This window comes from Athene cunicularia (genome assembly GCF_003259725.1).
Source record: "Athene cunicularia isolate RWA chromosome 12 unlocalized genomic scaffold, athCun1 chr12_part1, whole genome shotgun sequence".
Classification (NCBI taxonomy): domain Eukaryota; kingdom Metazoa; phylum Chordata; class Aves; order Strigiformes; family Strigidae; genus Athene; species Athene cunicularia.
In genome coordinates, this window is record NW_020799116.1 from 6,329,799 (window position 1) to 6,353,577 (window position 23,779).

A 23,779-nucleotide genomic window follows, 5' to 3' on the forward strand; every position below is an offset into this window, starting at 1 on the left:
CACCGAGGCTGCAGCACAGGGATGTTTGATATTGTGATGCTCCACCTGCAAGTTGGGAGTTGTGACCTCAGGTGAATCCTAACAGGATTTCATCATGCTGGGCCCAATCTCTGGCAAAACAAATTGGCCCTTGGTGCCTCCATACAGGGAAATGCAAACTAAGCCCACTCCTCTGCCCACTCCCTGGGAGTTGCCGTGGGAGAGGGGGTGCGTGGCATGGCAGAGACACAAAACCCACAGCCATACAGCCCTACAAAACTACGGCAGCTCTTGCCACAGTGGGGAGCAGTAACCTGCAGCCTGATGTGGGACCCCACAACTGCTGGCTCCTCTCTACATGTGAGCATGGGGAGAGCAGGAGATGGCAGAGCCCCAGCTGGATATTTTGACACCCGACGTGAAATTCCAGCACATGAAGTGCCTTGCTGTATTTTAACATATCCCTCAACATGTCACCTCCCTGCTTGCTGATGGGAAAGCTGAATGCTCTTCCCCAAAAAGGGGATGAGAATGACAGCCCTTTCTGAATTGCACATAAAAACAATTGTTAAAACATAACCAGAGCGATGATGTTGATTTTGATATAAAGCATCGGTACCTGTTTCCATTTTGCCATCCAGTGCTGCGGGGCCGTCAAGCACCAAACTTTTGATTTGGAGAAATTCATCCGGCTCGTCCCCTCCAACGACGGTGAAGCCGAAACCCCTGCTGCTTTTCCTTAACTTGGTGTGGATGAACTTCCCTTTCAACTCAGAAGGGTTTCGTGTAAAAAATGGTTTTCCTGTGTAGGAAGTTTGGAAAAATCTATAAACAGCCAGGCAAGAACGTTTGATCTGCTTTTTCCTCTGCCCCTCCCCGTTCTAACAAGTACACGGACAAACACAGCGGTGTGCTGGGACAGGACTGCACTTCACTCCAGCATCCTCTCACCTCATCGCACTCCACCCGTCGCCTTGGATCCAATCATGCAGTAAAAAGAGTGAACAACCCCCTTAGTACCCAGCCCTTTGTTAGCTGTGGTTGTGCACACCAAAGCCCCAAGGCTACAAAGGGGAAAATATGCTGCTTTAAAAAATGGAATATATTAAAGCTGACAATGCTGGCTTAGATGTGTGTCTTATCTCTGTCCTGAAGTGGTTATTTCCAGGAAGGATGGGTCAGGGGCAGCACAAATGCCTCCTACAGAAGGAGTCTACAGCGAGAATTTCAGCAGAAGGGAATATCATTGTTTTTAACCACTTTGCTTTCTCCCACCCCACTGAGCAAAAAGCAGCTTCTGAGCTCTGGCAAGACACTGGGTAACCTTTAGCATAACCCGCCCTGCCCCACCATCGCTATCACCCTGTGACCTCCTCCAGTGAAAAAAGGGAGGATGCTGATGTTTTATTTCACATGCTCTTTGAAGCCTTTTCTCTTTCCTTTCTGCTCCTTGCCTGTTGTGGATGAAACACTGCTGTTGTGAAGTGTGGATCAAAGAGCGGCCTGGGACCGGAGCGGCTGTGCTGGAGGGCTGGCAGCGCTCTCCAGGAACACACTTAACAGTGAACAAGGTGCTCTGAAGACAAGTGCATCCTTGCAAAGCATGGTGCACAGGCTCGTGAAAGGGATCATGGTTGCTCTACTCCACAGTGCCAACACGAAACACCTTTGCACTTTTAATTGTTTTTAATGCTTAGAGGGGAAAAGACTGTCCCACTAAGCCCTCTGGTGACAGCTCCAGGATCAGCAGCGTGTATCGCAGCCAGGAGAGCTGGCGTACTTTCAAAAACCTCGGCAGTATTGCTGTGGGCCTCTGTTCAGAAAGGAGACCTTGAGGGAGAGTGAGGGGATTTGAGACTTGTAAGCTTTTGACTGGGGGGGAAAAAAAAAAAAAAAAAAAAAAAAAAAGTGCACTTGAAGATTATGCATGAGGGGGCAGCGTGAGGACTTGCAGTCTTCTGCCTTTGAAGGGTAGCACAGGAACATGGTAATCCTGCACATCGTGGGCAGATGCTCTGCTCAGACCCCAAGCTGCAAAAAAGCCCTTGACTAACAAAGTGCAACCCAGCATCTCGGGTAACAAACACGGCTGAGAGGCAGTGTGCAGTGGGGCTTGGTCCTCCGCTGATTCCTGCTCCAAAAGACAAGCAGAGCAAGCACAGCTTGCTGGCATCTGCCTACAAATACAGGGTGAACTTGCCCTGCAGTAACAGGATAGCAGCACCACAGGCTACGTCCCACCTACAGCATTAGGGAGGGGATCACACTTTAAAGGAGTGTATTTACAAAACCCCAGCTGGGAGAGCAGTGCCAGGAGGGGTCCTTGTGTCCACGTCCCCCCCAGCAGTGCCATCAGTGGTAGAGATGGGAACCCCTGGGCATAGGGCTGGAAAATAGCTGGAAATAGCTGCTGCAAATGGGGAGCAAGAGAAGAGAAAGCAGCACTGAGAAAAGAAGAGGAAGGAATGAAAGAGAGAAGGAGTCATCAGTGGGTACTGGGACATGTCACTCAGAGTGGTGCCGAGACAGGCTAATGTTCTCCTGCAACGCTGCTGTACAATTTTGGTGGCTGGCAGTCAGGAGTGAGTGGAGAGCTGAGTGAAGCTTCTAACATCATCCCCTGTGTGATGGGTCCTTTGCACTGCTGCGCACGGATGCTTGGGCAGCCCTTGCTTCACCCTGACAGTGTGAAAGGCAGAGGTGGCACCCACAGATGTCTCCCCGAGGAAGACCAGCATTTCTGGGGCACACCCCAGATGCCTGGCGGTCAGGGTACCATCCCCACACCTCCTACATTTTTCCTTGCTGCAAGCCTGGATTACTCTGATGTGCTCTAATAACCCTTGGGAATGTGCTGGGGGCTTTGGATACTGCTGAATTTCACATGTCTGGTTTGGAAGGGCTGATCTGCTGCCGCCTGCAGCAGAGAGCACTCCCCGGTTCTTCAGGGCAGTAACGGCTGCCTGGGACAGCAGCACCCTTGCCCGGCTCATGTTTGGAGGCCATGGCTGATCTGCAGAGCACAGGAATAGCTCCCAGCTCCTGGGGCCAGCCTCGCCCCGGCTGCTCCCAGCTGTCAGGGTGACATGCTCCAGCCAGATTCCCCCTCTCACCTTCCCCAGCCTCTGGTTCCTGGCACTGCCCATTCACTTGCTGTGCAGTTTAGATGTAGCCAAAGGTGAAGTCCACTTAGAACCACTTGTAACCAGAGAGCACTTGTACTGCAACAGGTACAAGTGTGACTCTCTGCCCTTGCTGGCAACTTGATCTGGCAGTGTTTCAGCTCACGCTGCAAATTCAGGAACAATTCATGTCCTGTCTGGTGAGTTATTTAAGACAAGCAACTAGTCTGTGAGCAGTTGGCTATACACAGACCAGTGACACTGATAAATAAGGCTGTAACAGCCCAAAGTACTTGTAGTTGTTGTACCAAAGTAGGTCCACAGTATTTGAACCTATTAACATTCCTTCCTCATGCAGAGCTTCCCAGAGGAGCTTCTACTCAGATTTTTCAGAAACATGATGTAATTTGCCCCTAACACATGGCCGAAGTGCTTGTACCTCTTTGCCCTCTGTTACTGCAGAAAGTCAGATTCAGCATGGAGGCCTGGTAGCCCTGCAAAGCTCTCTCTTCTGGTGTACCCTCCCCTAGCTCCTATACCCCCCAACACCCAAGTTTTCATCTGTATTCAAAGCACACAAAGAGGAGAATCCATAAAGGTGCAGGCCAGACTCATCCATGGCAAAACAGAACCTGGCTGCTCAGATATCACAAATGCACCCAAGACACCCAAGGTCTCCAAAACTAAGGTCCTGCCAAACAGGGCCAACAACCTATGCACATCACAGCTCCCAAACATGCTGACCAGTTTCCACAGCTCCTAAACTACTAACTTGAAACTCCATCTGCCCGTGAATGCAGACATGGGATGACATGGGCTTTGGCTCTCAAAGTAAAACATGACCATATTAATGCATGTCTGTGCCTTAACCACAGTCCAACATGGTGAGATTTCGTGCTGCTTTTTCAGAGGGAATGTTGCCCTGTGAGAACAGAAAGAAATCTCTGCACTAGATCTTATTATAAGATCCACATTCTCAACTCAGTAGAGTTTAGAAGGTGTAAAAGTCTCATCTTTGCATATGCAGACAGCTCTGTAGAAAAGGGTCTCCCATTCTACTTGCACTTGCATCCACCACTTGCTAACTCCCATGATGTTGTCACTCATATTTTCACCACACCTTTTTAAACACTTTGAACGCTGCACAGAGAATAGCCACAATCCTTTCTGGATGCAGGCGATCTCATTTGCCTCTTGCATTTGGCAACAACTCTGATCGTGAAACAACTGGTCTCAAAATCTATGGGAGTTCAGATAAGCAGGCACATGCCCTGGTATGTGACACTAGTCATGGAGATACTCCCTTTGCTGATGGATGAGGGAATTTTATTCCCGGGAAAAAAACCTTGTTGCACTTTTACAACTGGTTTAACAAGGTTGTTACCTTGCACTGGTGCTTCCCGAACTGCCTCTTGGTTGTTTGAAACATGGTTTGGAGCAGCGGGTGGTGGGAGAGATGGACACTCCTCTGTCCATTCTAGAGAGGGCAGAGAGGGAAATGTTACTCGTTTCACAACAGCACTATGACTCCTGCACGTACACACACTGGGAGTATGGGGTTCAAGCAGAGGAGACGTGAGAAGCATGGCAAGAGAGGAAACAGAATCACAGAGAGAGGGAATAAAATGAATAAAATGAATGGAATGTCCAAAAACTAGTTCTGGAGGACTGTTTATGTTCAGGTCAACTGATCCATCTGCTGTGACACCCCACCTCACACTCAAACTTGGGACTTGATTTGCATCTAAGTGGTCTTGACATTTATAATGAAATCTATTCCCCATGGCACTCATGGCATCTAGGTAGAAGAGTTGATGTTGCAGGAAATGGGGCTGCAGGAGGAATGTTGAAGCCTCAATAATTTTTCCCCTTGGATAATAACTGTTGTGAAATAACTTGGTGTGAAAGCTACAAAGGTACCAAAACAAACCCAAATGCCACAGACCCCTCATTGCAGTTGGGCTGCATTTAAAGGGGAAAAAAAAAAAGTAAAAAGGGGAGAAAAAAAAAGAAAAAAACCAAACCCAAAACGTTTTAAATTACTTCAGACGTTAGGAGCGTGACAACATCCAAAGGTTTTGGGTTAAGAAGCCTCTCATGCAGAGGAGTTTCTCTAGTGCACCTGTAAATGCCCACTCCTCATCCCCTTCGATAGTCTGACTCCCAGTGCAGACTGGAACAGCACGAGCTACAGTGAGTAACTTGATGGAGCAGATTAAAGAGGAAAATGTGTGTTTTAATTGTTTCTGGGAAGCCTAGAAACCTTCCAGAAATAAAGGACATTAAAAGAAAAATCTCTCCCCATTAACAGGGGTGAAAGCTGCTATGTTTAAGTAGTTATATTTTCTCCTTTGCTGTGTCTTATGTGAGGGGGCAGATGCAACCTTTCCTACGCATGTCAATTTGCCTTTAAGCGCTAAGGCCTCAGAAGGAAGGACAAACACGTTGGCATGGTGCTGCCAAGGCGAGGGAGGGCACATTCCTTCATGAAAACCCCAACCATCACACCCTCGGTGGTGCCAACCTTCTGGTGGCTGTTGCTGTTGCTCAAGCTGCTTCTTCCTCTTTGCTTCAAGAACTGGGTTTTCATACTGTGTCTTCCGGTTGATGTGGCTGGAGATGAAAGAGAGCAGTAAATTAGGAAACTCTTTACGTGACAAGCGGGAATGACAGCCAGGCATGAAACTCCTCTGAGGAAAGGAGTAAAATACCAAGCAAACCCAACAGCAGTGTTACGTGGAGCAAGGCCCACCTAGTCATGCCGAGAAGCATGTTTAGGAAAACAAGCAGATTCTTGTACTGGTAGGATGTCTTGAGTAGGAATGGCTAATTCCTTCAAATACATTAAAGTAGTGACCTATATGTGAAAAAATTAGATTAAAGCAGAAAAGGCACTCTGTCTGATTGCATTTTAGAAGACAGGCCTGTATCATCCCTGCTTTAATCAGATTCCCACAGGTGCAGTCATTCCCTGGCTCACTGAAGTTAAAAACCCCCAAAACCAAAACCCAACAACTGGTAACATCTGTCAGCTATCTGATCAACGCACAGTGTTAACAGGGTGTCTTAAAACAAATCTGTGGGGACGAAGGCTAGGAGCTGAAAAGCCGGACTCCAAATGGATCAAAATATATTCAGAATCAAATACTCCCACTGGAAACCAACATTTGATGAAACTTCAGCTGTTCTCCTGGGAGGGCCATTAGGCAGCTTTTAACCTGTGTGAGATGTTTAGAGCCAATACTTCTTGTCAATCTCAGGAAAAAAAAAAAAAAAAAAAGACAAGCAATGCACTCCGCAGAGGATTAACTATTTTATGAAACCAAATGACAAACACCAAGCACAGATGCCAGGGCGGTGCGGGCAGGTCTGGGGAGTCTCTGCAGCTCAGATGAGCTGCTCATCAATTGTTCACCAGCAATTTTTTAATAGTGATTCTGCTACAGCAGAGAAGCAGATAAACCTTAGTAAATTATACTAGCTTAAAGCCCATCTTTGTATACAAAGAGAAGTTTACCATTAAGAACTTGCTATTTTGTCTCTTCTCCCACGTTTTTATCAAATAACCCCAAAATGAATAACCAACCACTTTTCCAAGTAATTACCATAGAAGCACTCTAGATAGTTTATGTTCAGACTTTTTCCTGCTAAAGATCAATATTAAATCACTGGAAAAATATGTAACTAATCAAATAAAAACAACTTAAGTTCTGTAAAAGATTTCCCATTTCAAGGTATCTTCAGAAAGTTAAGAAAAAAAGTTAACTACTTTAAAATCATATAAACTTTTTCATGACACAGTTGCTTTTTAATAAAAACTATTATGCAATGTGCCTGAACTGGAAGGGACAGAGACAAATGCTCAAATTATAACCATCTTGTGAGCTTACAGACAAAAAGTAAAATAAACTTATGTCTCACTGCTGTTACTTTCCTATTTAATTTCATCACTAAGGAGTGCCACAAAACTAACAGGCATATATAAAAAAAGTGACAGGAAAAAATGCTGTAAAGACCTCTTGGCATGGCATTTAATAGCCGAAAAATATTCTTGATGTCTTTGGTAAATAAATGTCAAGCCTTAATTACACAGTTTGCTAACCTTGTTTCCCTAGGCACAGATGGTAGGGTCAGGAATGAGGCAAAGCAGACAGAAACTCTATTCCATGTCTACTCTGAGGGCAGTCATAAGCCATCCTACTAGACAGGAGTATACACATAATTAAAAATTCATTTTATGGGGTCAGTGATGAAACAAAACTCAGATCTCTGGCTTCCCAAGGGAGTGATCTGACATCTAGATAAAGAAGAAGCTGTTCTAATTCCAGAGAGATTCCCATTAAACCTGTAATTCTATTCACAACACCACAGCCTGGTGCAAGAAACTCTGCCACGGCTGTTTGATCCTACAGGCACATCCATTTCTCCTTCTGAGTGTCTTCTGACTCGTAACTGAATTGGTGATCTGCTTTGCACACTCGTATTTTGATCGCAGCACGATACGAAGGGGATGGAGCTCAGTCAATTGCACACTTGTTAATGTTTTCTAGATAAAAGTATTTTGTGAGGTGCAGGGGCTCCTGCACACCCCAAGCCTGGGGCACTCCTGTCTTCCTCGACCTCACCCCTGAGCTCAAACCCCTCCCAGGGTGCTCCTGTCTCCCACTTCCACACCAGGGTGCTCCTGCCAGAGCCCACCAGAGGACGGGGAATGGCAAGGCAGGGCTGCCCGCTCCCAGCCCTCATAACATCCACCAGCCTCTAAGGGGCCAGGGTCTCCTCCTCGGTATGAGATACTACCAACAAAGCAGGCAGACCGTGGTGGAGAAAAGCCTTCCTCCACCCGACAGCCACACTAGAACCCGAGAGCAGCACTTACTCTACATAGTAGACACCATATACGGGATCCTCAATTTTCTCCCAACCAGCAGGCAACTCTGGAAATAAAAAAAGCATTATTGAAGCCTTCGGTGCAGTCTTATCTGACAGGTAGCCGCTCCTGCTCAGCATGTAAAACCCATCAATAGCTCAGACTTCGCGTCGAACACTTCAGAACGATCCCAGCCCCCTTTTAAAGGCTGGCATGGCAACCCCACAGCCTGTCCTACTGGTGCTGGGTTAGCGGGAAGATGCCCATGCCAGTCAATTTTAGATTTGCTCTTCGCATTAAATGAACAAATGATCAATAAATTTCCTTTCTGGGAGTGCATGAAGCAGCCTCCTGGTTTCACCACCGTGGGCAGACTGGCCCTGGATGGAGCACTTCAGCTGAAGTCAGTACAGGCAACAGGCCAGAGGCATTTTAACGCCAAACGATGAAGATGAGAGAGATTATGGCAAGCAATTGTAGCACACTAACAGAGAGACCACTTTCATCTCCTGTGCCAGGGCCGAGCCATTTATGCTCACCATTGCTGAAAAAATGTTTTTTTGACTCTTTTCTTAGGGATTTACACCGCATTGCTCAGCCATGAGCCCAACACAAAAGCGCATCTTGAAACAGGACAAAGTGAATTTAACGTAAGTGCCCAGCATGTGGAATCCACCCAAGTGGGGCTGGCACACACAGATGTATTTCACTGCATAGCACTTAATGTAAAAACACATATTGCCATAATCACATGTAACAGAGATTCCCTTTTTTAATTAGCATAATTAACAAAAAAACAGTTCTAAAGATGAAATTAACATTTGGAAATGTATCCACTTTTGTTCCTGTTGATTTTCTAGACTGCACATAGTACTTTAACTATAATTAGTGAATGTAATAAAATCACTTCAGCATCCAACTGAGGGTTATTAAAACTGTATGTATCACTTAAGGGCCTGATCCTTGTTCCCTCTCATTTAAACACAATGTTCCTGTTGGCTGTGGGTACCGAAATAATCATCCTATTAACAATACAGTGGGGGTGTGTGGAATACGGTGAATCAACTTGCATGAAGGTTCCACCATGCTATGGACTGTGCAAGGGTGGTCCCACAGACTCTGCAAATTCATTCAAATAATAATTTTTTAAAAGCGTCATTGTCAGAAAACACAAGTTCAAATACCCCATGCACAATAATTCCTCAAAATGTATCACTAAATTGACAAGATTGATGGTAAATAATCTACGTTTCTTTATTATCAGATGCAAAGACTTATTTTCATTAATGGCATCAATTGCTCAGCCAATATAATCAACAATGGCCCATTAATTAGAATAAATCTCACTAACTAGTTCTGCATTTATAGAATTCAACTATGCTGCCACAAGGACAGAAGTATCTCCAGACTGGAGATTAACAGAATCTATACAAACACACATAGACTAATTATTCAAAGTTTATGTTTGTGTTCAGAATTGGCTGGAGATCAGATGAAATCAATTTTCATGGTTTTTGCTCCACGTGTCCCTTATGTGCAGATATAAGGTAGGTTTTCCATTCTTATCATTACTTTATCCTTACTCGGTTTAACATCTTTGGATTCCTTGAGACATAAGCAATTAAATGCAAGCCAGTGCTAACTTTTGGGCATGAAAACACTCCACAATTTTATCAGAGGATCGATCTGAAATGTACGCTTCAGAAACATATTCCTTTACACCGTGCAAGTATATGTGAGAAAAAGTCAGAAAGCTAGAGGCCGATCTTGAAAGTCTTTTCAAATGGGAACTCTCAGGTTTGCAAAGGAGTCCCATATGGTGAAAACACTGTGGGACTGCCTTAAAAGAGTTTCAGTGCAATTAAATTAAGACCTAGCATGCTGTCAGGGAAATCACAAGTTGTGGCAGCCTTTTAATTGGTTGTACTACAGTGAAAGTAGAATGGTAAAGAGAGCAAGCTGGGGGTGGAAGAAAAATAAAAAGTGAATGAGGGAGGGGAGAAGTAATGCGTAAATGCCTTAAAATGACTTTTCCACATTTTTTCGAGCTAAATATATTTTGTACTATTGAGTGTTTTCGACTTTAAAAGTTTAAAAAAACCTTTTTTTCTTTTTTTGCTTTTCTTCTGTTCAAAAAAGGTTGTGGGATTAAATTTTTTTTTCTTTTCTTTTAAAGAATTTTCACAGAAGGTCAGAAAACCAGCACTCTCCTAACCCCAAAATGGTATTGTGCCAAAATTTTTACAGTTTTCTATCTCTGGAGCTTTCCATTTAAGGAACACATCTCTTATGTTTTCTGAAGTAACGGTACACAAAACTGCAGCTGTCAACACGTTACTTGTTGATTATGTAGATGCACTTTCCAACCTCTAAAAGCCTCTGAGAATTCTCTCTAAAGCAAAAGGCAATATTCTCCATAGCTATGCTGCAGTAGCTTCTTAGGAGCTTTAAGTGAGTCATCTCCCTTCTCTACCTCTCCTGCCAAACTGAAGATGACCCAGAGCATTAGATTTTATCACAAATAGATTTCCAAAACAGTTTTGCATCATTAGGAGCCTGAGTGGGCCATATGGCTTTTATTTTGTCTATACACACATCAGTCTGCAGTCTCAGAGCCTGTCAGCAGGTAAATTCCATGGACGATACCCAGTTTTATACTTTCAAGCCTGGGGTAAATACATGGATTCCTACTGAGGTGCTCTTGTGTAGTATCCTTCCCTATAGAGGGGATGGATGGATTCCTAAAAAATAACTTCCCCAACCACTAGGTATTTGAGTCACACCTGCGCATTGCTATAAAGGAGCTTGAGATAACCTCAGTATACTCAGCTCTTACTGCTCCCTGTGAGGCCGGGAGAATCTGCCCAAGTACACATCAAATTCTACTCTAAGGTTAGATTTTTGTGTCCTTGCATACAGCCTTCTGTTAAAAAGGCTGATGTATTACTCCACAGTCAACCCATCTCTTTGGAAAACAAGAAGTCGTGCAACTGCTTCAAGTTCTAGTTTTCCTATATTTAGAACAGAAACTGTTGATAAGCTAAGGAGCAAAATATCTGGTGCCAACCAGTTTATACCAACTGTCACAAGGATGGTCAGTGAATGGGCCATGTGTTTTCATACCCCCTCCCTAATGTTGCCGTGACCAATTGAGACATTTGAAAATGTCTTTCTTTACACTGCAACATTTGCAAATCTCAACAGAGTATCGATGGGCTGTGAGTTCAATAAAGCTTATCTGCAATATAACAAAGGGGAACATCTCATGATGTTTGAGCAAAACACTTGTGTACGTAAGTGCCTGAAGAACTGGGGTTAGGCTTATCAAGTAATGAGTTTCCCTGCATCTATTTTTTCAGTTCTTCTCTCACACTAGATCCTGATACCAGACTGAAAGAAGGGAACATTTCCACCTCATTACTGCCTCTAAATTTGCTTTTTAAAATCTTTCTCTTATTTTAAGTCACCCTTTGTGAAGAGCTTCATGAGAAATCTTTGCAGGTTGTTTGTGTGCATCCAGCTACTTCTGATGTTACTTGGTCTGCTGATGATTATTTCTTTGAGCTGCGTATAATACTAACGTACCACTAAAGTGACAGCATTCTTCTTTAAATTGTCTTCTCTTTCAAATTCTTGCACTAAAAATAGTTAGGCCTCCAACATTATTCCAGGTATATTATCCAGAACAACACTTCCTGGAGTAGTGTTAGACATCCACTCAATAGCTGCTGGCTGATGATGCTGTATAAATCATCACACAGAAGCAGGAAGCAGAATACACTTACTTGCAAGTCATTACAGAAACCAGAGGTTAATTCTCTGGTAATACAATCCTCCAGCACGCAGAACTATAAACTGTAAATACAGTCCTTTTTAAAAGCAATAACAGAACTAGTGGAAATAAAATCCTATGCAACCTCTTATGCCTTTCAGCTTTCCAAGTGCACTAGAGCATAGCTGAACAGAAATAACAACTACCTCCACCATCAGTATAAACAGAATGAGCACCACTGAGATTAGATACCAAGACAGCGTTCTTCACAAAAAGATGCAGCAAATAAAAGTGTACCACATCACTGAAAATTATCTGTTTATAAAACCACCTACTGAGGCAAAATTTTCAGCTGTTTCATTCACAAGCTCAGCAGAAGCATCTTATGCAATATTTAAATTTTCTAAAACACACTTTGCTTCCCTTGTCTGGGAAATGTCTTTGGCCCCAGTGAAAAAGCATCGTTAGCCACGTGATTTCAATTTTGGCATCTATGAGCTTTTTCCTGGAGGCAGTGATGCCAGTGGAAAAGTCCCTGACTTCTGCAAGGTCCAGGACTTCAAACAAACTTTGCAAGATTAAGGCCCTCCAGCTTTCTTTAAACTCTGAATCAGTAAGAAAAATACTGTAGATGTGAAGCTAGGGGAAGATTTAATGCTTTGTGTGCTAGGGGAGTTTTGCTGATAAATTAGGCTTGTTGAAATAAAAAAACTGAAAGATGTAAAATGATACAAAGGAGAAAGTAAGTAATTAAAGGCTTAAAACAGTGCAGTTGAAGTCAAACATCAAAACGAGAGATGGATGATTTACCTAGTTCACTGTCCAGTTCCTCCGTGTGTACCCCTTCTTCTCCAAGGAAGAGCAGTAAATGAGACAGAAAAAATTAAAAGAAAATTTCAGATACCAGCACCAAGTAAGAAATTCCCTACAGCAAACAGCAGAACCGACACTAATTTTCTACAGACTGAGCCCAAGCTTCCATTTATCACGCTTTAGTGATCAGAATATTGATGGATCTGATGTAGATAATGAAAAAACTGGTTCTTGCATTCTCAGAATATCTCTATTAGTTGACTACTTCCATGTCAGAGTTTGATATGGCAAAGTTATACATCTGTGTTGCTCTCACTGTAGTGAAGCTTCTCCCTCCTATCTGTACGGTCCAACCTTCGCCATCCATTCTGTAGACACACAGATCTATCAGAAGGCCAGACCTGAATATTAATTAAAAAGTCTGAGAGGAAAACCTTGTATCTAAATTAGAACTAACATAGCAAGGTTTTCAAGAAAGTACCTCAATTTATGTGCATACAAGGTCCAATTGACTTCACTGTAACTATTCAGATGATTTAAGATAGACACAAAGCAAAGTGCCTTGTTTAAAACTGGAGGCACAGGCCCATGCTGAAGTCCAGATGTACTGGTGAGGAATATGCAGGAATGCACCAGTTTTAGCAGGGCACCCGGGACAAAGATCACATAATTTTTCAAAGACACAAAGCCATCAATATTCACTGTTGCTCTATTTATCATTATCTGCTCCATATTCATAAGTTAACAGTGACACAGATGATTAAAGTATTGCTTAGCCTATAAATAATAATAATGCAGTTTGAAAATGAAGGATGATGACAAAACCAGAACAAAGATGGTAAAAACAGTCTTGGACCTAATACAGTAAAGTATAAGCCACATAAATGAATGATAGAAGCAAGCAGAAGACGTAGTGTCACAGCATTGCTTTTGAAAATTTGGACACCTAAAAAACCACGACCTGTTTGCAATATATTCTACCAAAACAGTTGTTTGGGACCATTGGCATGAAATATGACTTGCAATTTCCTTTGGTGGCCTAAACAACTAGAAACAACCAAAAACTTGTTAGGGACGCATTTCCTGATGAAGAAAAAACACAAGGCAACTGCACCCAAAGAAATCTGAAACGACATCTAACATTTATAAAAACCACAAACAGGATGGGATTGAGCCTGAAAGCTCACGGGGCACACACACACACACACCAAACAAAACAGAGGATTCCCACTGACTTCAGTGGAAACACACCCAGCTGACCCTTGCCAAAACTGTCCAGCTTCTATGATGCAGTAAAAATAACCTTCTCTCTTGTTTGTGCTCACGTTGTTTTGTGAAATATAATTACTTATGTGGAAAGCAAGATTTGAGCAGCCAAGCAAACAGTGCAGTGCACTGTTGTACCTATGAAGCAACTGGTTTAACTGCTGAATGTTAAAAATATTCATTAATGAGAAACTTAGTGAATGAAGTGAAGGGGTGTGGGGAAGGATGAAGTTTGCTGATTTTAAGGACCTCCAACAAAAAAGCCACTACTCCCCAAAATGATGAACTTAATTAAATACAAAACCACCAACTGCATGTTTCTAATCCTGATGAAATAAATTATTCCAACGTTTGTTTTATAACTGCTAAGAGGACAAGAGAAAGGCTTTCCCATCTGCGAGGGGACTTAAAACTGTTTAAGAGAGGAGCTCAGCCACCCGTTGTTGTCTCATCCCACCCTGGCCCAGAGCACAGCGTGGGACACGCTGACCCCCAGCGGCACGTGCTGCTTGTTGGCATCACCCGTGGTGGGAGTCTTGGTGGTAGAGAAAGCCAGGACAGAAGTTGTGCATCAGGGAAAACTACCCTCTGAAAGAGGAAAGCTTATGGCTGAGACTTAGCAACCTCCTCTTTAAACTGCCAGTAATGCTTAACTGCAAGGAGGAGGGAGCTTTGCCTGCATACGCTATTATTTAATTTTGTTCCAGTTCTGATTACCCACTGACATATCCATTTTTAGGTGCAGAGCAAGGCCTTCATTAAACCAGCTCCCTCCACTCGCTCCTTGACAGACGACGCCAGTTGCTAAGATCTGAAACAGGCATCAGCTCGGTACGCTCAGGTTTTGCCTGGGCTTTGGAGGTATTGTGCATTGTGCACTAGGAAGTTGGTGTGAGGCTTCATCACAGCACCAAAGGTTGCACAGGCAAATTCTCACATCCTGCAAAATCTCACACGTGAAAGGAAGCAGACACTGAAAACCTGCATGTGTAAAAATAGTTAGAGCAGTTCTGGAGGCCAGATTTGAACCTACCAGTAAAAAAGGATTGATTTAATTCTTTTCCAGAATAAAATCACAATTCTTATTGAGCTGACTCACACCAGTAGGAGGTTAATCATATTACAAAAACTAATTTTACTAGGACAGCACCAACACTGATGAAGTAAATCTTTCCATTTTAAAGATACGTCTACCATGATAGCATCGTGTTAGCCAAAATTATGCATTAGAATGCCATCACCTTTCCTGGTCAGTAGACCAAAATTTCCACACAGGTTTTCCTAAACATTTAAGTTATTTTCATCACGATTCCCTTCTTCTTCCAGCATCTCCTAAAGGATGCAGTGAAAGAACCTCCTGTAACAGTCCTGCATTTGGCTGCTCTAAATTGGACAGTGGCTTGCATTTCCAACATCTCAAGGAATACAAAATCACGTCAGTGTAAACTTTCAGTGGCAAAACTCTACACTTTCAAATGGAATTTCTTTTCAGCAATCGTAACACTAAGTGGACTGTCAGAATTTAACCGTAGAAGTGAAGCAATTTAGTTATTTCTGCTCAAACAAGGAAATAACAACATAACTCTTTCAATTCATGTAAAGCAGGTGGTTGAAGCGTAACACAATGGAGCACACAGAGACTCAGTCGCTTTCCTCCTACACAGCGATCCAAGGAGCAAACATGTTAGAAAGCTTTGAGTCTTGTTCAGCATCAGTGACTATTTAAATGCCTTTGCAAGAACAGAGGCCTCTTACTTGCAGCACCTCTTTGATTTTTATTAAATGATCTGCCATCTCAGTATCTATTTTACTTACACAGACAGTGATTTTACAACAACATAACGGATATTGTCTCTATGCACTTACTAACAATTTTTTTTTTTTTTAAGAAGTATTTCTGAACACAGGTTATTGGAAAAGGGAAAAAGAAAGGAAGAAAACAACCTAGAAACGGACCAACCATACTATATTACTTCAGCATTTTCAGTCTCTTACCATCATCTTCACATTCTTCTAGAGGCTTCTGCTGTTTGTTCAGGCACCGTGGATCTAGCCAAGATGTTGTTTTTGTGTTATGGCTGGAAACCAAAAATGGAAATATGACCTTTGTTAATAAAGCAGAGCTGAAGTATCAGTGACATAAGAGCAGATATCCTCGTTATTCAACAGACCTGAAGGCATACTTCTGCTTCAGAAGCAACGGCATTACAATTTGATGTTCTGCAAACTAGTCTACCAAATCACAAGAATCTTGGCATTGAAAACAGAAGGGTGAAAAGTGAAAATATACAAATCAGCATTCCTGACTGGAAGGACGCGCGTGAAAACTGCAATATTATAATATGAATTTCCAAACTTTCGCCTTTGTTGGTTCATTTCTTAACGGCAGGAGCTGTCTCTGAGCCATATGCCTCCTGATGAAAAACCAGAAATTTCCCTTCCTCCCCAAACCATGCAGTAATCATTGTTCCTGAAAAAGAACTTTGACACTTGTTTAGATTTGACCCAAGCATTAGTCAAAATTTCTAGTGAAAACTTTTTAATTACACAAATAAAAATGTTCTGTCAAAGCCTTTGATTGAAGTTGAACAGCTTTACTTTCAACTCTTCCTTTCTACAAGTCCCCTGACAGTATTGTGATGCCAGTCCTGGCGGCGAAGGCTGCATAGTAAACAGGCTTAAAATACATTTTTCTAGAAATTATTTTCTCCCGTCATTTCATTTGCATACACAGACAATCTTGTAATATAATGCCTCTTCTACAACCTGATGTCATCTTCCAAAGCATAACCGGCGAATAACCTCTAGTCCCTGAGGTATCATTTATCTAGCTTAGCCTTTAACACCGCTTAACAGTTTTAAGTTTCAATACCATAGTAATGCTATTTACTTCTACTTTAAGGTCTCAGAGAGGTTTACAAACTTAACCTTAGCCTCACAACAGTCTCATGAAGCTAGAAATGCTGTAATGAGGGCTATACTCCCTGAGGAACTAACAACCGACCAGAAAACTTGTATTTTACTTCAGGAAGAGGGGACTGCCCTGCTCCTAGGATCCTAGGAGTATGTAAATAAAAGGTCTGTGTTTCACACATCCTACTACCCAGCCCTCCCGAGGCAGGACGAGCAAATGCGTTTAATCCTTTTGTATGCTTCAGAGCAATTAATCGCCAACTAGAAAACTGAACGGCAGAAATTCAGCAAGTCAGGCAAATTAACAGCAATAAAGCAGAGGGGTTCTGCCAACTTATAAATAAGAAAGTCTGTAGTCTAGCTGAGAAAGAGGGCGGTGGGAGGAGAGCAATAGAATATTTGCATATTTCTTGCAACTTTGTCTTGCTAACCAAAAGCTCACAACAGTGTAGTTTGTTGAGACAGAAAATTTAGCTAAACACCTTTGAGATCGTGCACTTGGAGGGACAGGATTGTGTTAGAGCTGTAACATGCACAGATCTATGTTCAGGGTAACGAGGGAGCGGGATACTCTGGGTAATGAAAATCCCAATTAAAGCACCAAAGAAACGTATCTCAAGAGGCAAATATTGCTTCAGCTACAAGCCATCAAGATCAGTTATCCGACATGCAGCTCTGGCCCCACTGGACCTGCGCTGGTTCTGTGCAGGCAGCTCAGATATTCCCATACTGTTCCCTTCAGCACCCTGACTTGATAATCCAAAGATGATGGTACAGACATCTGAGCCAGCTTGGGTCCACACAGCTCATTAGCTTGCTCTCTTAATTTGATACAAATCAAACTAAATTGTTTCTAGGCTCAGGGTGTCCTTAGAATTAATAGAACCGCAGTCATTCGGTGCTGCATTCACATTAACACAGTCTTGCACAAAATCACCCACTATGCGTACGCATCCTCAAAATGGTCAATCTGCACGGCAGGGAAGGAAGCAGTTGGTGTGCTACAGGATTTGCATGTCAGACAGACAGTTGTGTATGTAGGCTACATTTTTCTACCACATACACGATTCTCCTGCAAAAGGACTAACAAGGTGGTTTTTTTAAGGCACTACAGTCCAGCACTGCAAAGAGAACACACGCACATAGAGAATACAGCAGCCATCGGGGAGGTTGCTGGCAGCAGCACAGCCCTTGGCTGAAGCACCTGCAAGAAAAGACAGCAGGGGCCCACGTGGGGACAGAAAAGAGAGAAACTGTCTGCTTGGGCAGCATTTAGTGCTCATCATCTGTCCTCCTCCATGGAGGAAAATGGCAGGCTGGATGGGCTGTTACTCAGGCTGTGTTATATACGTTAAAGCCAGAAAGTACGTCAAAGAATGAGGCACCCTGAGGACATAATGAGGGGCATAATACTGTGTTCAGGATAATGAACACATTTCAGTTTCATCTGATATGCAGCTGATGAGAATTTACATTGTGCCTTCTAGACTCTGGCTTACACTAGGGGGCTGGTGGAGCCTCTTCAGGTAATCGAGAGCGCCCTGGAAAATGGCCTTTTTGACAGCAGCCCTCTCCCAGGTGGTGAAGAGCTACTGCGGTGCTCTCAGTCCTCCCAGCTCCTCGGATCTTCTGGCACTCTTCTCTGATGTGTTCTCCTGCTATTGCAGCCAAGGCAAAACTTGCTCTGATGAACCTTTCCTTGGCCCTGTCCAAATGTCCACTCTCCTGCTGATGGAGAGGGGCATCCCCCCCAGTGCCCTAATCCAGCATCATTCTCCAGAGTACCAGGAGGGGCATTAACAGATGAAGTTCTTCTGTACTAACTGGTCACTGGCTTCTGGTACACAGACAGAGGATCTCAGTTTCCAAGACCACATTAAACAGACCATCAAATCCAAAATCAATTCCTCAGCCCCTCCTCTACTTAGGCAGCAAAGGGCTGGAGTTTCAAAAGCTAATTGAATTTTAATGTCTATCTAAACTCTGTGCAAGAAATCTCTTCCACTTATACAGGTCCCATTTTATAAGTTACTCCTCTCTCAATAAATCTAGACAGGTATAATTAGAGACTATTATTTATGGCATGAAAAGATCAATATTATCATAAAAATGCTGACAGCACTTGGCTCTTAGGCAAAGACTGCAGAGCACGAGGTACTTTTCCAAAGTTACTGTGCCTGCTCTGTACTGAGCCATGCCTTCTGCAAACCACTGGAGCACGTTAACATGCTCGGCCCATTTGCTCTTGATGACAGGACAACACACAAAGTCCATTCCCTGGCTCTGCTACTGCCTGTGCACATGACCGGAGGAATTCTCTCTGCTGCATTATGCACAGAGGCAGGCTCCAGAAATGAAGTCTCAGCCCTTTCAATTAGGAGATTTCATTCCACCCGTGGAAACAACTGGCCCATATTTTATAAGTGTCTGTTGCTTTTGTAACTACCCTCATAAAACAAGCAATTCCCTCTGCCTTTGAACTCAGGAGTAATTTGGATGTTAATCCAATCAGGAAATGCAAAACCTCTTCAGAAGCAGTAAAGAACTTACAGCTCTGCCACATAACTGCATTATACTAAATATTTAATACGCACACAAAATGCATCCATAGAGGTTTACTTATGTCCAGAGAGAGAGAGAGAGGGAGAGACATGGAATCAGAACAACAAAAATGTGCTTTACTCTATAAAATAGACTTCTCCGTTCTCCGTGTAGGCCATCTCCCAGTTTTCCGGCAGAGGACCTAGGTTATCCTCGGCAGAAGGAGGTAGGTATTGAGGGAGGTTCTGAGATGGTTCCGTGGTGGGAACGTTGGTGTGGCTATCAATCGCAGACGGTGGGGCTGTCTCTCTTACGATATGCGTATTATGCTCGTCTTGGTCACCAGACTCTGCTGTAGAATAAACAAGCACAAACAAAATTGAAAATTTTTCTCCTGCCATTTGCTCGCTCCGGGTTTATCCATACAGTTTTCCTCTCCTTGCTTTTTAATTCGTAAGACACAGCAACAGATGAACCGAGGGCAGAGACTCTGCAGTCTTTTTGTCAGCAGGGACGAGCTTGCTTTGCCCACACACGCTCTGCCGGCCAGACCTTCACCAGCACAAATCAGAAGCTGTGATCAGCTCCTGTGTTCGCTCTAATAGGGCCTGCTGAGGCACCAAAGTCTTCCAAGCTGTCTGAGGCCAGGGCTCACTGATGTAGATGAGTTCAACGGGCTTGTGAGCAGGCTTACAGGTTCACTCCTGCAGTGCCAACTGTGGGACAGGGATTAGGAGAAAAAATTTCCTGTTTGAACAATCATCAAAAGGGGAGATTTTTGCAAGTGCAAAAGGTAGCCAGAAACTCAAAGTCAAAAAGCTAATGGTGAATGTCTTTAGTGCAGCAGGCTGGGTTTTTTTTTTAATTAAAAATTAAAATAAATGTCAGCACTACACCATGTGTCCACATGCTCCTGCTCACTTGTGTCTCTTCTAGCTGTCTGAGGAGGTTTATTCCACAGCTCATCACTGAATCCTTCCAGTCAAAGTCACTCAGGAGTATTTTATGATGTATCTGGCCCTTCTCCCTCTAAGGAAACATTTCTGATGCTTATATACATGCAGTTTTTAGCCGTACCCATGAAATGCTGCTGCTCATTCCCTCCACTCCTAATCACAGTAAATATTCTCCAAAAAAACATGTCTGTGCCCCTACCTCCTTCAGAGAGAAGTTCTGGCAGCAACAGACAAATTCTAAAATTACCCGTGTCTACCAAAGGGTTTTTCTCTGCTTCTTTCAGGTGTTGAAAATCGATGGCAGTATTTCCAAATCACCCGAGACCACCAGTCTCCAGTACACACGGCAGGCAACACACTGAGCAAAAGACAGAGAGATCAGCATCACACTCTGCCGAGTGCCCAAGCAGTGGGACTGAAAGGGCTTCACAGCCAAGACCTCGCCTCCACTCTCCAGACTGGAGACCATGGACCTCCTCAGCTCTCAGCCCACAGTCTTGGTTTCAGGAGGGGGTCATTAACTGCAGCTCCTGCTCTATTTCTAGTCTGTGTGCTGCCATTACAAAAAGACAAGATACTGACAATAATAAAGTGGGAGAAGAGGGAAGAAAAAGATCTAGACTATACCAGTACCCCCAGCTGCCTGCTTTCTAGCCTTCCTGGCGTTCGATATTTTTAGGTAGGAGCTGACAAGATAAAGAATCATGAATGAATCATCACCAGCTTAAGACTGCAAGTATAAACATGCCAAAGTCTGGAAAACACAAGTCACCGAGAAGTCTACTAAGGAAGCAGGAGCATTTTAATATGGCTAGCACACTTACATGTGAAATAAGTGTAAGGAATCACTTTGGTATATGAGAAATAACTCTTGATTCTGTGCCCATTTAATGGAGGCAAGGGGCCAGGGCATGATAACGTTGTGACAAATGAGCTGCATCTTCCTCTACTTTATTTTGTGAAGGAAAACAAGGAAGAGATATGATGCTCGAATTAGTTCAGGAGCACCAAACTGAGACGGAGGTCAACCAGGATCTCCCACCAGCTTCCTTCCAAATTCAGATCCTGTGACAAGAACTGAGGTTGCTGCCAAGTCACAACATGTGAGAAACTAGAATCAGAAAATGATTTGGGTTGGAAGGGACCTTAAAGACCATCCAGTTCCAACACCCCTGCCACAGGCAGGGAAACCTTCCACTAGCCCAGGTTGCCCAAAGCCCCATCCAACCTGGCCTTGAACCCTTCCAGGGAGGGGGCAGCCACAGCTTCTCTGGGCAACCTGTGCCAGGGCCTCACCCCCCTCACAGGGAAGAATTTCTTCATAACATCTGATCTAAATCTACCCAATGTCAGTTTAAATCCCTTACCCCTTGTCCTACCCCTACAGCCCTAATAAAGAGTCCCTCCCACCTTTCCTGTAGCCCCTTTCAGTACTGGGAGGCCGCCCTAAGGTCTCCCCAGAACCTTCTCTTCTCCAGGCTGAACACCCCCAACTCTCTCAGCCTGTCCTCACAGGGGGGTGCTCCAGTCCCCTGAGCATCTTTGTGGCCTCCTCTGGACCTGAACTACCCTCAGTGCTAAACTTTGTAAAGAAGCCAGTAAGCAGAGACAGAAACTCCATCCTGGGAGGGATTAGGCCAACCACGAATGATTTGGGTGGGAAATATGTAACAGGCAACAGCCAGACCACAATCGTCAAAACTAAAGGGGCCCAAACTAAATCTCAGCCTCACTCCTTTTAAAGCTCTATACAGATGTTAGAGCCAGGACTTGGGCAGCTAGGAACTGGCAGGACAGCTCCTACCACTTGTGAGAGGTTGGGAAGGAAAATTGTCATGTTGGTAGGAAGTGACCAGAGGACCAAGTGCCAGTGATGGTGAGTACCCATGGCGAGCAGCTGTGAAAGGCTTGAAGGTGTGGATAACGCTGCCTGCTAAGTACCTAGCTCAAAAGGAGCTAAGGAAGATGTATTCAGTGCTTGAAACTGAGCTGTGGAAGTAATGCTCTACTAACAAATACGAGGATTGTGGACATGGGAACTCGCTCTTGTTCCTCAGAGCTCTCCAAACTTCCAGTTGATTTCTGCGGAAACTCAACTGATCTCCAACAGCGTTTTGCTCTGAATCTGCCTGTGCAGCACTTGACTTCAGATTCCAAATCTTTCCAGTGATCTTGCAGTCAATGCTTGATCATAGCCATGGTAAGACTGAGATCTATGTTCAGCAGGACACAAGGCTTTCACAGAATGAAGAGCTTGCACCCATGCTTCAGTTCTCATCCCTACAGCAAGCAGCCCTCGATTTGCTGGAAGTGCCTTGGAGAAGAGTACCTAGCAACTGTATGTGACGGGTATCTCTAGATACAAGGAAGGGGAAAGGACAGCAACATATTTAGGAAGGAGCAATAATTCATTTCAAACGTAATGCTGGTTGAGCCATTTCATACTGCTTATAACTGTCAACCATAGCTCAACTCTTCCCTGAACTTTCCGTAACTAACGGATTTGAACTTTTCCCCATTTTTTTCTCATCCAGCTCAATCCCACAAGGCCTTTTTAGAAGACACAACTGTGCACGTTATTGTCCACACCCAGGCATCTCCCATTCAGGTGCTGTTGGCCAGTCTAGGTTTCACAGCTTTGCAGGAAATCCATTAGAAAGAAAACCTCAAAAAAAAAAAAAAAAAAAAAAAAAAATCCCCCTCCAAAAACCTTCCTCAGGTATCCTAACTGATGAACCACGGTATTTTTGTTTTACCTGTGAAGCTACTGCTCATTTCAGGTACATCATCCTCTTCCTCATTCTCTGTATGCACTATGCCAGCATTTTGCATATCATTGTAAGACTTCGTTCGCTTTGGAGTCGACTGCTTGGAGCCAGACTGCAGGTTTTGCAAAGCATCGGTGGAAGTCACTTTCCCACTGAGGGGCTGGCTGGGAGGCTTGGGCGTTCCATAATAGTTACCTAGGCAATAGAAACACATTTGCATCTTCAAAAGGGAACAGTTTATAGCAGTAAGATGTCTATTTTATTTTATTTTCAGTTCCATCAAAATCTCTCTCTCCCCACATGTAAGTAAATAAATAAACTAACACACGCCATCCCCATTTAGGGATGGGAGGAGCATATTTCATCTCTAGAGCAGACACAGAAATATTTCTTGCCTTTTAAGTTATTCTTGTTGAATCTAAAAGGAGAAGCAATGGTTGCATTGTTTAGGTGCACAGAGCGTACAAGGGCTAAAACAAAAAGCAGTCATGGTGAATAGCAAAACTTCATCTCGTTACATCTGAATTTCAATTAGTAGCCTTTTTACATGTGTGCACCCACACAATGCTGTGACAGATCTGGAGTAAGCCCTGCAAAAAATAAAAAATTCATGACTGCTATCACCCAGAGAAGTGATGAAAGGCTAGATGGCCTGCTTTAATACACAGGTTCTTTTAGGGTGGATGTTGCATTTAAAAAGCAAACCCTATTCTTTCTCTAAAAGAAAACTTTGTCAAAGGAGAGAAAAGGAAAGGTACCACGTGGCACTACTCTCTTCA

At 43.6% G+C, this 23,779-nt stretch overlaps 1 protein-coding gene across 5 annotated transcripts in view; it reads right to left on the reverse strand.

Annotated features, from left to right (window-relative positions):
* The window catches only part of MAGI1 (membrane associated guanylate kinase, WW and PDZ domain containing 1), a 171,388-nt gene that overhangs the window by 54,655 nt on the left and 92,954 nt on the right, over positions 1-23,779 (reverse strand). For 4 of the 5 annotated variants that reach the window (XM_026857726.1, XM_026857727.1, XM_026857728.1 and 1 more), the window contains exons 3-10: positions 22,989-23,195; positions 19,418-19,628; positions 15,818-15,900; positions 12,554-12,589; positions 7,981-8,038; positions 5,626-5,714; positions 4,486-4,578; positions 599-781 (exon numbers count right to left, since the gene is read on the reverse strand). In XM_026857726.1, coding sequence (XP_026713527.1) covers positions 599-781; positions 4,486-4,578; positions 5,626-5,714; positions 7,981-8,038; positions 12,554-12,589; positions 15,818-15,900; positions 19,418-19,628; positions 22,989-23,064 — 829 coding nt within the window. In that variant the 5' untranslated portion in view covers positions 23,065-23,195. Of the gene's footprint in view, positions 1-598; positions 782-4,485; positions 4,579-5,625; positions 5,715-7,980; positions 8,039-12,553; positions 12,593-15,817; positions 15,901-19,417; positions 19,629-22,988; positions 23,196-23,779 lie in introns of those variants that run through there. The other variant, XM_026857724.1, reaches the window with a different exon arrangement.